General features: G+C 43.3%; 1 protein-coding gene across 3 annotated transcripts in view; it reads left to right on the top strand.

Annotated features, from left to right (window-relative positions):
• The window catches only part of VSNL1 (visinin like 1), a 98,168-nt gene that overhangs the window by 24,325 nt on the left and 60,558 nt on the right, over positions 1 to 13,285 (top strand). The window contains exon 1 of one of the 3 annotated variants that reach the window (XM_047851358.1): positions 7,126 to 7,382. The exons of the other annotated variants lie outside the window; for them this stretch is intronic. Within the exon in view, the coding sequence (XP_047707314.1) occupies positions 7,289 to 7,382 (94 nt within the window). The 5' untranslated portion in view covers positions 7,126 to 7,288. Of the gene's footprint in view, positions 1 to 7,125; positions 7,383 to 13,285 lie in introns of those variants that run through there. 3 annotated transcript variants of the gene reach the window in all.

Here is a 13,285-nt window from a genome sequence, read left to right as displayed (position 1 = left end):
AGCCTATCTTCAGTTTCTATTAGTTTTCTTTGACATATTTTTATATTAAGCTTTTTATTCCAAATGTTAATGATTTTTTAAAAGATGGTACATAGTGTGGTTCTGTTGCAGGATATTTTTTTTTACCTCAATACCCCAGATTCGTTGTCTCACCGCTTCGAAGAATGAAGAGGTAGACACAAGATGAGCAGCAGACTAAAGTTTATGAAGGTATAAGATTAGAAAGTAAGAATTTGAGCATAAGGTCAGAAAGTAAGACCAGTATGAAAGCTCCCTTTACAGAGAGGTGGCACTCGAAGGTGAAAGCCTGCGGACTGTAGGCAAGGGACTTTGTTTTGTAAGGTTCTGGTTGGCTCCCTCTTCCCTTACCCTTTGTTCCTTCTCAGGTTCTACCCTTATTGAGTAGGTAACTCTAAATGCCTAATCATTCCTTTTTGATTGGCTCATTTGCATTGTATGAGGCATGGTCTATGGTCTAGGGTCTAAGTTCCTTGTGGGTCATACATTTTATGGTCTACTACTTATTTTTAGTTAGGTCTTTTGTCAAATTCCTGAGGGGAACCTGAGAGGGGAGTAGATGGTGTCTGTTGCATACTTAAGAGGAACCTTACCCCCCAGGGAGTTTGTTGTAGTCAGACCCTCCCAGCATTGTTCTAAAATATCTGTTTTTCCCCTCTGGGGGCCTCAGGTCCCAACGTCTCCCTCTCTGCCTATTTTATCCTCTTTTCCCTATCATACTTCTGACTTACATTTTTTCCACCAAATTGCTATCAAAAGATGATGGCACCACTTATAAAATTATATTCCCTTCTCCTCTTGTTCTGAAAAGCTTCCCTGATCATACATTAAGTAATTATGTATAGCCGAGTCTATTTCTAGACTCTCCATTCTGTTATGCTGATCTATAAGTCTATTTTTGTGCCAGTAAATCCTTCACTTATTCAAGGAGAGCTCAAATTTCCTTTCCTGAGTCTTTGCTTCTTCTGGTTAAACATCCTCCGTTCCTTCAGTTGCTGCAATTGTATTAAGCATTCAAGCCCCTCCCCAGCCCCCAAGGACCAGAAGCTGGTAACTGGGAAAGAAACAACCTAGCCTCTTGGTACTGGAAATTGCCGCACTTGAGTAAAGAAATGCATAGATCAGGGCAACACCCAGGCAAGAAAAGAGAATGGTGAACCTTATATTGAAATAACAGTTTCTGTTCTGGAAAGTACTTTCTTCTTTCTCATCTCCTTTAACAGTGCAGAATAGTGAACGGTGGATCGGAGCCTTGCAAGGTTCAAGTGCAAACTCCACCAATTTTTTGCTGTGTGACCTTTGGAAAGTTTCCTAAATTCTCTAAGTCTTATTTGCCTTGAGTGTAGAATGAAGGCATAGTAATATCTACTTCATTAAATTACTATAAAGATGAAATGCATAATCCATGAACACAATAGTAAGTGATAATATAAACTATGGTTATTACTGCTAAATTGTTAGTCATATAGATTTATTGTTTTATTTAACTCTTTAAAAATTGTTAATTGAAGTACAGTTGACATACAATATTATGTTAGTTTCAGGTGTACAACATAGTGACTTGACAATGATATACATTACCCAGTAAGTGTGGTTACCATCTGTCACCATACAAAGTTACTACAATATTATTGACTACATTTCCTATGCTGTACTTTTCATCCTGATGCCTTATTTGTTTTATAACTGGAAATTTGTACCGCTTAATCCCCTTCACCTATTTGGCCCATCCTCCCACCCCCTTCCCTGTGGCAATCATCAGCTTATTCTCTGTGTTCATGAGTCTCTTTCTGTTTTGTGTTTGTCTGCTTGTTTGTGTGTTTCATTTAAGATTTTGAGGTAGTTATTAACATACACAACTTAAAGTTGAAAGAACGGGATAGGAAAGTTTCAGGAACTTGCCCAAAGTTACAAGTTAATGGACATGCAAGGGTGCGGGATCTCCCTCTCTCTAACTCCTAGGCCTATGCTCTTCCTTGTAGATGCCATCACTGCACAGCATGATGGAAGAAGCTACTTGTGACTGATTCTTTGGGTTCTGCCTTGGTTACATAGGTGAAGTTGTAAGTTCTTAGGTAAAGGTTAGTAAAAGTTTCAAATGTATAATATGATACATATGTCTTGAGATTTCCTTTTGGTTTCAGTGTGCAAGGGCATTAGATTAATGGGAAGTAGAGATATGATTGAATATTCATATGCAATATTTATTTAATATTCATATTTAATATTCAATATGCAAATTGGCTGATGGGGAAACATATCCCTTCAAATTATTGCTCAACATACTGCTCCAAGTGGCAGTGACACAGCCCAGAAGCATTTGTCATCCCCATAGGGTGCCAGAGGAAGCAGCACTTCCTCTCCCTCAGCACATGTTACCTGTGCTCTCAGAAGGCACATGGCCGGCCGGGAGGGAGGCCGGTGGAGGATGCCACGTTAGCAGCCTGTGCACACAACTGCCAAGTCAAACAGAACCGGAAGGTCTAATTTTAGCCCACTCAGCCTTGGCATTGTCCTTTTTAGCCAAGATATTTTTCAAGCACCACAATAAAGTGCTTTGTTCCAGCCTTGCTGGATACTTCACAAAGGCCCAGCAAGGACAGGGTGAGCAAAATTCAGAACTGGAAACACATCAAAGACAAGAACCTCACTGGAGAGGGTCAACACTCCTCCAGCAACCTTTGGTAAATATGCCCTTTCCATCCACCTCCCAAAGCTCCAAGAAAGGACCCATGGTTGCCTCCCTCTTCCTCCAGCTTGTCAACCTTCTGTTGACTGCCTGTCAACAGGTGTCTTTTCTCTTTTGTGCTAGGATTTGCAATTTACTCATTCTCTTTTCCCCTGCCTAATAAACCCACTTCTTTCCATATATCCGGATCTTGTTTTCTTTCCTGAGATGTCCAGAAAGTGCCCTAGATTAAGAGCTAGAAACAATTTTACCATTTATAAGATTTGTCCATTACAACGACCTAGTGAATTAGGTGAGGTGGAAACTTTGATAGAATTTTTGGAGATGAGAAAACCGAAGCTCAAAATGGAAGCCAACTGTGGCTAAGGTCACACAGGAAAACACTGGTGGAGTTGGGACTTGAACCCAGCTCTGTGCTTTAGGGAAAGTCGTGGTCCACCAACCTGTCAAAGCAGACAGTCCACACAGGCTATTTGGGAGGGCCCTGGAAAATGTTTCCTGAGAATGTCAGTTGGCTTTATAGTCAACAGCTCCAAGTTGAAGACTGTGAATCACCATTTCCTTATTTCCCGGAAAGAAGGTAAGGAAGGTTGATCCACAGACACATCCAGTGATGCTACTGTTTCCAAAGCCTTTGTAGGGGAGGAAAAATAATTTTCCCTTAACCTTTCCAGGTTCTTGGCTAAGATTCCCACCCCTGGCCCCCCATAATAAAAGACAAGTCAACAGGAGGAAAACAAACAAGTCTGATAACATGTATACCTCTTGCATACAAAGGAGATACCCAGGAAAACCAAAATGGACCAAACCATCACCTTAAATATCATCTCCAGCTAAACACAAATAGAATGTGAGGGACAGGAGGCAGTTTGGGGGGTCTGTCAAGCAAAACAGTAAACAAGGGTATGGTTGTTATGCACATTTAATTCAGTTGCCTTCTCCATTGACAGAGTTTCTAGAGATTTAGTCATCTCCCCCTTGAAGTTCCATAGTGAGACACCCTTACAAATGGAGATTTCTCTTATGAATATAAATGTCTCTTTCGGAAGGGTAACTTCTACTCATATGTTAGAGATTGCCCTATGTCTTCTGTTTCTTAAAAATACTCAGCCTAAAATAATCCTACACCGAACAGGCATAGATTGGGATAGCAAATTCTGCTCCCTTCCACCTTCTCACCTCTTTCCTTTGACCTTCAAGTAGATCTCTCTGGATCTCATTAGACAATCTTAATCCAGCCTTAGGCAGCCATAAGTAATGATCTCTGGGATCATCATCTTATCTATCTTTTGAATTTGAACTTCAGTTATTATAATGAATACTGGAGAGTGCTTTAGCATTTACAAAGCTCTTTTCTATCTTATATCTCATTTAAACCTTGTGATAACACATCAAGATTGATATTATCATCATCAGTCTCGCATGGTAGAGCTGAGCCTCAGAGAGGTTTCCTGACATGACAGATCCTGAGGGTCAGGAACGCTGACCTGGCCACACTTTGTCTCCCCATCAATGCTTCTCTAGGGCTTTGAGATGGGTGAGAAGGTGGCAGATTCAGGGCTCTTCTGAGCCTCTCCTCCATGTTCATCATTTCACCCAGAGCTACCCAAGATAGTCCTCAGAGTGGTCTTTGGTCTGGAAGTGAACCCTGACATATTGCTGCATCAATTGTTGGAAAAGGGAGTGGCATTAATTCAAAGCATCTTGGAAGTTCCCTTTCCAGGATGCCTGAGACTATTTTCTGAACAAAAGACATTTAGTTTGTTGAGATTATTTATATATTTTTTATGATTATAAACGTTACATGTGCTCATTATAAAAAGTTCAGAAAGATATTAAGAAATGAAATATTACCATTATACCACCAGCAGTCATAACCACTGTTAAGATTTTGATGTAAATTATGTACTGCCCAAAGTTTCTGTGCACACAAGCTTGAGCTTGCATAAAGCAAAGCTTGCATAAAGCAAAGGCAAGGTGATACACATACTATCTTGTGACTTGTTTTTCTAACTTAACAGTCTATTGCAATGTCTTCTCTCCTCTTTTCTTTCTTTTTTTGGACCTCAAGTGCACATTTATGGTAATCATACTCCTGTGTTCATGGCACACTGTCATCATTGTATATATAAAGCCCCTTTTGGATTTTATTATATATATTTTTTATTTTCTGTACTCCCACTTTCCTCTTCCATTCTACTGTGTTTAATACATGTCCTCAGTTAAGTGTTTATCCTTAAAAACACATAGTTGTTTTGTATATTCACATGTTTTAATGTAAATAAATGACATCAAATCAATACCAATTTATGTCATTAGATGTAGATCTCTATTACTACTTCTAATGGCTTCATAATTTCCATTGTGCGGTTATAACCAAATCAATTTAACTAGTTTTCTATGATGGACATTTAAGTTGTTTCTTAGAAGGTAGGGTTTTTAAAATTATTTTAAACAATGCTGGAGTAAACATCCTAGTATATACATCTCTGGATTTTTGTGATTGTTTCCTTGAGATAATTTTGAAGGATTACTTTGCAAATAATTCTTCACACAATTTTTCAGCTCCTAAAGTAGTTTTATTACTGGTTCCCTAGAGTTCCCTCCCACACCTCCCTCTTTCTTTGTTCCTCCCTCCCTGTCTCTCTCCATGTTGCTGGTGTCTCCCTAATGGCACTTAGCACATTCATCTTTGATCTCTGTTTCATATGTTCTCTCTTATCGCTCAGCTGATAAGCTCTAGCTAGTTGTTGACAGAGATCACATCGTAATTAATTGATTCAACAACATTTCCTGGGCACCTGTTCAGTGTAATCTGAGGCTAACCTGACAATCACTCTGCCCTTGGGGAAGCCCGGGTCTAGGGAGGTGGCAGACATGCCTTACGGTGGGCAGACGTGCCTTACAGCGACCATGCCCTGGCAGGTGGCGTGGTGACAGCAGTGTATACAAGAGTCAGGGTGTAAAAGAGGAAGCCAGATAGTGAAGTCACCCCAGATGAGGTGTCTCATCTATGTCTAGAACATGGTTTGGAATTTGCTAGAAGGCTAAAGGGGAGCTAATAGGAACTGCCCTCAAAGCCAAAAGAATAGCTAGTACACAACCAGAGGTTCAAGTTGATGCAGCAAGTTGGATCACGGGCAGGGGTGAAACCAAAGAGCTCCTGGGTGTGGGGCGGCAGTGGCCCAGGTGAGTGGTCTGGAAAGCCTGCTGTGGATTGGATTCAGGGTGAGGCTAATGGGAGTCCACTAAAGGGGTTAAGCAGAACAGTGGCATAATTGGATTTGGTGTTTTAGAAAGGTCCTTTGGCTATTATGTGGAAGATGGATTTCAGGAGGGCAAGACTGTCGATGGGAAGCAAGTTTGGAAGTTTGGATAATGATAAAAGTGAGAGATGATGGCAGTCTCAACTAAGACAGTGGCAAGAAAGAAGCTGATGGATTTTGAAAGAAAGTTAGGAGGTAGGATCTACAAACTATTTCACTTGATGATTGGTCGGATACAGGGATGTGATGAGAGGCAGAATCCTGAATAACCCCCAGGCTCCGAATGGGACCCTGGGCAGATGGCAGGGTCATTTACTGAGAGAGGAGCGCAGGAAGATATGTTGAGTTTGGTATGGTTGTAGGATACAAAGGTGGAAATGTCTAACAGGCAGATGGAGATATTATCTAGTATTCAGGAAAAGCTTACCTTGGAGATGATTTGGAAATCATCTTTATCTTTGCAATATAGCATAATATTGAATAAAAGATTCTTGAATAACTGAATGAATGAATGAATGAATGAATGAATTTTTAGTGTCATTCTCCCTTCAAATAGAACATTTACTTCTATAAAGCTACCTTTATTTGAGACTTTCAAACTCTCTGTATTTAAGACCCACCCGCATAAGTTAAACTATTTTTTTAGAATTACTGTAGAAATAACAATATAGGGACACGGTAAGTGCAAACAGCTCTCAGAAAGGAAAGACCACCAGCCTGAGAATCGGAAGACTTGAGTGACTTTGCCACTACCTATAGACACTTGGACGTGTTACTCTCCCATCAGGATAGATATCTCAGATACTTCTGAGAGCAAGGACTTGGATGTCTATCCTGACCGCTGATGCTCAAGGCTGCTCCCAGCCCGGGGACTGGTGATATGCAGGTGACGCAGGCACCCCTGCTCTGTGATTCTCTCCCGCAGCTCCCTGCTGCTCTGAGATAAGGGCCACGGTCCTTCCCCACTGGGACCTGGCAGCACAACCTAGCACACAATCTGTTGGACAGAAGGCTGTGATTATTAATGAAAGCATTTCCTCTGTTACCTCACAGAACTAAGTGAGGTTCTGACACTGCCGGAGACGGCCTGTTTCCTTTCATAGAAATCAATGCTCAGAACACATAGAATGGTTGGAGAAAGATGTACCAGGAAGTAAAAATAAGATGCAGAAAAGTGGGTGGCTGCTTGAAACACTCCCAGATGAAAGGTTACCAGCTATTAATCAGCTTACACTTCTGTTCAGTGGATGAGTGGGGAATTAGATGGAAACTTCACTCAACAGTTGATGCTTAGTCAAGGCTGTGGGGTCCTCAGATGACTTTCCTCTGTCAGGTTGGATATGAAGCACTTTTACTTGTAGGAGAAGAAGCAGGAAGCAGGACCACAGTAAAATTTCCCAAGTGCCACAGTATGTATACTTCTGTTTACACATACCAGGTCTGGTACGAGATGTCAGGGTTAAGGTGACGCCTAGATATTGAGGCCTGAATCATGAAATGTCTGCCTCCCCATCTTCCGGAGCCATCCAGTTTGCTGGGTCCCATGATAAAGATAATAATAGCTACTGTTTGTTGAACATCTGCTATGTGGCAGGCACTGTGGGAAATAATTCAATGTGTTATCTCATTAATTCCCATAACAACCTTGTGAGCAAATTTCATCATTTCCATTTGACAAATGAGTAAACTGAGGCTCCAGTGGGCTGAGTAGCTTATCATAGGACATCATAGATGTTCTCTATGCAGCAGGAACATCATTTGATCCAGGTCTGCCCCCAGGATACTTATTTTTGTCCCGCCAAACTATGTCCAGTGAAAAGTAAAAGAGACATTATGTCCCAATAGAAAAGGAAAAGAACTTGTAAGAGAGGGTGAAAGGGAAACTGAGTCTGAGTAGAAATTTTTCCAAAGTTATAGCCCAACGCCTGGGCGCCAAGTGTGGCTTCGGGTTTAGCCACACTTCCCAGATGTTTAAGAGATGCTCTTTGTGCCTGGGCAAGGAGGAAGAAGGTAATTGAGTTGGACCCCCAAAGCCAGTTAGGCCACTTGATGCCTTGTAGATCAGAGTCCCTGAGCACCTGGCCACCTTGTTACCAGGTGGGTTTTAGTTTGGAACCACCTAGTCAGATCCAAGGGCTAATGTTCACAAGCGGCTCCCATCCTGGTCAGGGCTGTCCCCAGCTAAGGCCCTAGGAAACTTCAGACTCCACCCCTGAGCAGTAGAGAGGCTGCTCAGGTGGCAACTTGGCTGGAAACAACTGGGACAGGCCTAGAGAGGGAGGCCACTTTTCACAGCCTGGTGACAGGGACATAGATTGGCTCTTCCTAGTCCTGCAGGGCCTAGGACCCTCAACAGAAATCAGCACCCAAGGGTCACAGGCCTGGGCATTATAGCAGCCTCCAAGTCTTCTTGCCCAGGCTTAGTAGCCAAGGTGCTGCTAGGCACTGTCACGGACTTGCTGTATTCCCCTAACCTTCCTGGGACTCTTCTAGAAAACATAGGGGTCAGATCAGATGATTGATCCCTGGGACCCACTTCTGCTTTCACCTCCATGTATTTATTATCCTTTCTGGGTTGGAACTCTTGTCATTTGCCCTGATGGTGCCATTGCCACAGCCATCAAAATGTTTTTCCTCATTTATTACAGATCAAATAAGTACTCATGCCTTATCTTGAGTCCCCAGGGATTCAGTCCCTCCTAACCTTACCTGTTTTATGCTTGCAGGCAAGACCTGAGCTGTAATCCTATGAGGTTCAGGGCTTGAGGTAAAGTCATCAAAGAATGCCAAAAGAAAGCATTTTTCCCCTTTTCTGAAGCTGCGGGGGTCCCCAGAGACAGCAAGAAAGGCCAGCCTGGGATCCACACTCTGCCTTTGGGGAGATGCTGCTAGAGGCTTGAGAATACTCTGTTGAGGAGGCTACAGAGGAGAGAGGCAGAAAGAGCCACTGTGTCAGATAATTGTCCTTATTAGAAAAGAAAACCCCACACAATGTGCTGGGCAACTTTGAGGCATGGTTTTCAGGGTTGCTTTAACCATCTCTGGAAACTAGCAACCTCCTGTCATTTGTTTATAGCATCCCAGGGAGGTGGTGATGGAGATTGTTTCAACAACCCAGCTGGGAGATAAACATGCATCCTGGCTTGCAAGCTTTGGGTGTTTGGCCTGAGGACGGCGTGCTGCTGGGGTTGGAGAGTGGGATCCCCCAGCCGGGTCAGGAGACCAGTGTTCTCATCCCCACTCGGCCATTGGATGCCCGTGTGATCTTCGAGATTCTCAAGCTCTCTAACCTAAAATCAAGGGGATTAAAAGCAGAAGAACCCAGGGGCAAATCTTTTCAACTTTGGTCTTCCCTAGTTGTGTGATTTTTAAATTTTTAATGTTAATCCCAGCGCAGGATCTTGAAACAACATCAGGGGTGTCAGAAGGAGAGCGTGAGGCATTAGTGAGAACTTAGGTTATGTCTGTGCTGCTCTGTGTGTCTTCTTCTCAGACCATCTACTTTGATTTTTGTTCATGATTTTCATCACTGCTCCCCCAGTTGACATGCGTTGCTTGTTAAAAGTACAGATTTCCTTCTAAAGGAGGGTCTTAGGAAGCTGCATTTTAAAAAAATTTTTTTTAATGTTTATTTATTTTTGAGGGAGAGAGAGAGAGAGAGAGAGAGAGCATAAGTAGAGGAGGGACAGAGAGAGAGGGAGACACAGAATCTGAAGCAGGCTCCAGGCTCTGAACTGGCAACACAGAGCCCAAAATGGGACTCAAACTCACAATCTGCAAGATCATGACCTGAACCTAAGTTGGAGGGTTAACTGACTGAATCACCCAGGCACCCCAGGAAGCTGCATTTTTCACTAAATAAGGATGATTCTTTTACTCAGGCACATTTGGGGGACTCTAGTTTAGAGCTGTCACCTGAAGACCACCCACAGGTGAAGTTGCCTGATCTGGTAGGCATTTGTCTCTCTGTCCCCAGTGCTCCATAGGTCTCTGCTCTGAGCAGTCATGTCATCAGATCCCACATCCCCAGGGGCGTGAGGGTCTCCTGCCTCCAGTTCTGAGCTTTTCAAGATTGGAACCACATCTTCTCTGTGTATCCCACCATGCCTAGCACAGAACCTTTCTCGTAGACAACACCTATACCTGTCTGCCGAGCTGAGCTGCCCAGAGCTAACCAGGCCAGGGTCATTGTTGATGCAAACTATGCTATCAAGAAGAAGAAGGGAGAGTGGTAGGAACTTGTGAAGTGTCAAAGAGAAGACAGCAATGGAACCGAGCCTTGCAGGAGGAGTCAAGTTTAGACAGGTGGTAAGGGAAACAAAGAGCCATCCAGGCAGGAATCTAAGCATGAAAAGGCCCGTCTCTTCTAGTTATTCCAGTGTACAAGTGAGGAGCCCAGGGCTTAGAGAAAGCACCTGATGTATTCAAAGTTTGCCCAGGTAATCTTACACTACAACGAGCTCTGCTCCCACTTAAGACTCTTTCCACACATGGCTATATTCCATTGGCCTCCAATTGAGCCTCTAAAGCTCTTTCTCTGCTCTGAGCCCTGCTTCCAGGCCTCGTTCCCCACTGGTATGCTTACCCTGTGTGTATCTGCACATGTGGCTGGGCCTCTCTCTCAGCCCCCAGTCTTTGCGTGAATCTTGCCAGGATTCAGCCAGGCTGATAGCCAGATTACCTGTGAAAAGCCAGGCCTGCTGTTCTGTGTGCCTCATCGCACACAGATGACCCTGCTGTGTTCTAGGAGGTTGGACTTAGATATCAGAGTGGGTAAAGCACCAGCTCAGGGCAACACACACACACACACACACACACACACACACACACTACTTGAATCTTCTCTAGGACCCAAAGGGTTTGTGGAGGAAAAATGCCCATGGGTGCTCCTTACCTCCCCTGGTGGTCTTTTCCTCCTTTAGGAAGTCTCTCAGATCTGTTCTAAGGGCACTCGTTCATGTTCTGCCTCTTCTGCTCTGGAGACATGGCTGGAAGTGGAAGAGAGGTGGGCAGAACTCAAGGCAGGAAAACCAGTTAGAAGGTGGCTGCAGAATCCAGGCAAGAGAATATGACAGCCTGTATCAGGAAACCAGTGGGGTTCTGGAGAACGACATGTATTCTGAGCAAAGCTTTATTAGCTGGTTGAGCTAAGGCGAAGTACTCATTCTCCCTGAGCTTCAAAGTCCTCATCAGTAAAAGGCAGATGATAATAATCTCTTTCTTACTGGGTTGTTGCATGGGTAAATGTTGTTGCATGAAGACTTTTGTAAACTGTAGAGTATGAAAACATGGTCTTTTCCGGGTATCATTTGCAATTTGGTGCTGGGCTTTCATCACCCACAGGCCCATTCCTGGTGCCCATCACTGGTCCTGTTCTATGCCTGTCTTAATAGCCTGGAATGCCAACTTTAAAATAATGCACTCCAGTGCCTGTGCCCTCCCTTCTTAGGCAACAAATGTTCAAGTACCAACAGGTGCCCAGGCAAAGAATCCACAAAACCAACATGTGTGGACTCTTTCAAGACAAGCCAACTTCAAATCTGTGACTCATATTTTCATATTTACAGAACTTATGCTACAGATCCGTGAATGATGGGGTTGGAAGGGCCTTAAAGGTCATGTGTTCCAACTCATTTGTTTTTCAAATGGGGAAACTGAGCAACAGAGGAAGAAAAGATTTGGCTCAAGATCACAGAATGAATTAGAAACAGAGCTGGGATAACCTGCCACCTCCCCACACATGGGATATTTTATTTTATTTTATTTTATTTTATTTTATTTTATTGATGTCATGAAATCTTTTTATTGGGAATATGATAAGCTTTACTGTCATTTTTACCCTTTCTGTTGTCCTGCTGCCATAATGAAAGACACTACTGGCCCATATCACTGCAGCCCCAGGACAAGGGGAGTATAGGTGGGGAGTGTTAACCCAATGCTTTCCTTCACGTATAAGATATTACTAAGCACCACATTTATGCCAAATACTGAGAATATTGAGACAAAAGACATGAGCTCTGGCTTGAAGATGTTCAAAATTTAGTGACAAAGACAACAAAAAAATGGTCTCTGACGGGGGTGGGGGGCAGGCTATTTTCCAAACAGTTAAAAGAAACATTCTTCCCATCTGTTGCCTGCATGTTATATTTATACTTATGATTGCATTGACTCTTTTCATATATACATTACTAGGAGACTGACTTTCCCAGAAAGAAACATACCAAATACCACAACTTGATGAAGGCCAGTGCCAAGGTCCTTGACTGTGGACTCCACAGTGGCTCAGTGCCCCTCATTCATTCATCCCCTCAAAAATCATTTGTTGAGCACCTAGTACGAAGTAGCAGGGATGCAAAGATAAATAAAAGACAGTCCTCTTTCCCAAGAAACTAACAATCCAGTAGATTGGATAATGAGCAATGAATAATGACCATGAAAGCTTTTACAAGAGAGTGGAGATACCTTAGAGAAAGGATGCCTAAGCGAGCCTTGGAAAGTCAGCAAAGGTTTCACAGAAGAGGTAGCATGTGAGCGGAGGCTACTTAAAGAAAGAGAAGAAGTCTGTTGAGCAAGTGAAAAGACAGATGGGCAGAAAATGAGGATGTGAGTAGGCAGGACAGGTGCCAGGCGAGGGAGATAGGGCTGCATCCTGTAGACAATGGGAAGTATTGACAGTTTTAGGGAGAGGTTCAGAGAGCAAGGTTTGTATTTTAGAAATTCATTCAAGCAGCCATACAGAAGGTGGGCTGGGGTCAGAGATCCCAGTGAGGATCATGAACCCAAACAAGGCGTGATGAAGGCAGTGGCAATGCTGCTTTGAGCCAGGCCAGAATTTGATTTTCTCTGTAACCCATCTACTGCCAGGCACACCTAAGTGATAGTGCTGAGCATGACCCATAACCAAGAAGCATGAAGTGATGCATTTGAGTCTCCAAAATGGTGATTCATGGTCCTGACAGTGTTCCCTGTGTGAGACCACCCTCTCCCCAGTCAGTCAACAGGAACATAAATGATCCATGGAGAATCCACGCTTCCTTGCTGAAGAGAGAAGCTGACACGCTGTTGACCTTCTAAAGGCATTTTTGAAGGCAGTTTTTAATAACCCTTAATCCATTTTCCCATCGTTAATACAAAACCCACTCTGGCTTGTGGTTTTGGTAAACTCTGACAGTCTTTTCCCAACTAGGGCTTGGCAAAGTGACTGATCCCTCTCTCATCCCTTCTTTCAGCGCCAAGAGGCACTGATTCATCCTTGCGAGCTTTCCTGCTTTTGCCCCTCCTGTTCCTTCTGAAATGCCTTCCATCCACCTGT

This window comes from Prionailurus viverrinus, chromosome A3 (assembly GCF_022837055.1).
Source record: "Prionailurus viverrinus isolate Anna chromosome A3, UM_Priviv_1.0, whole genome shotgun sequence".
Classification (NCBI taxonomy): Eukaryota; Metazoa; Chordata; class Mammalia; order Carnivora; family Felidae; genus Prionailurus; species Prionailurus viverrinus.
This window is presented reverse-complemented; position numbering and strand designations above follow the sequence as displayed.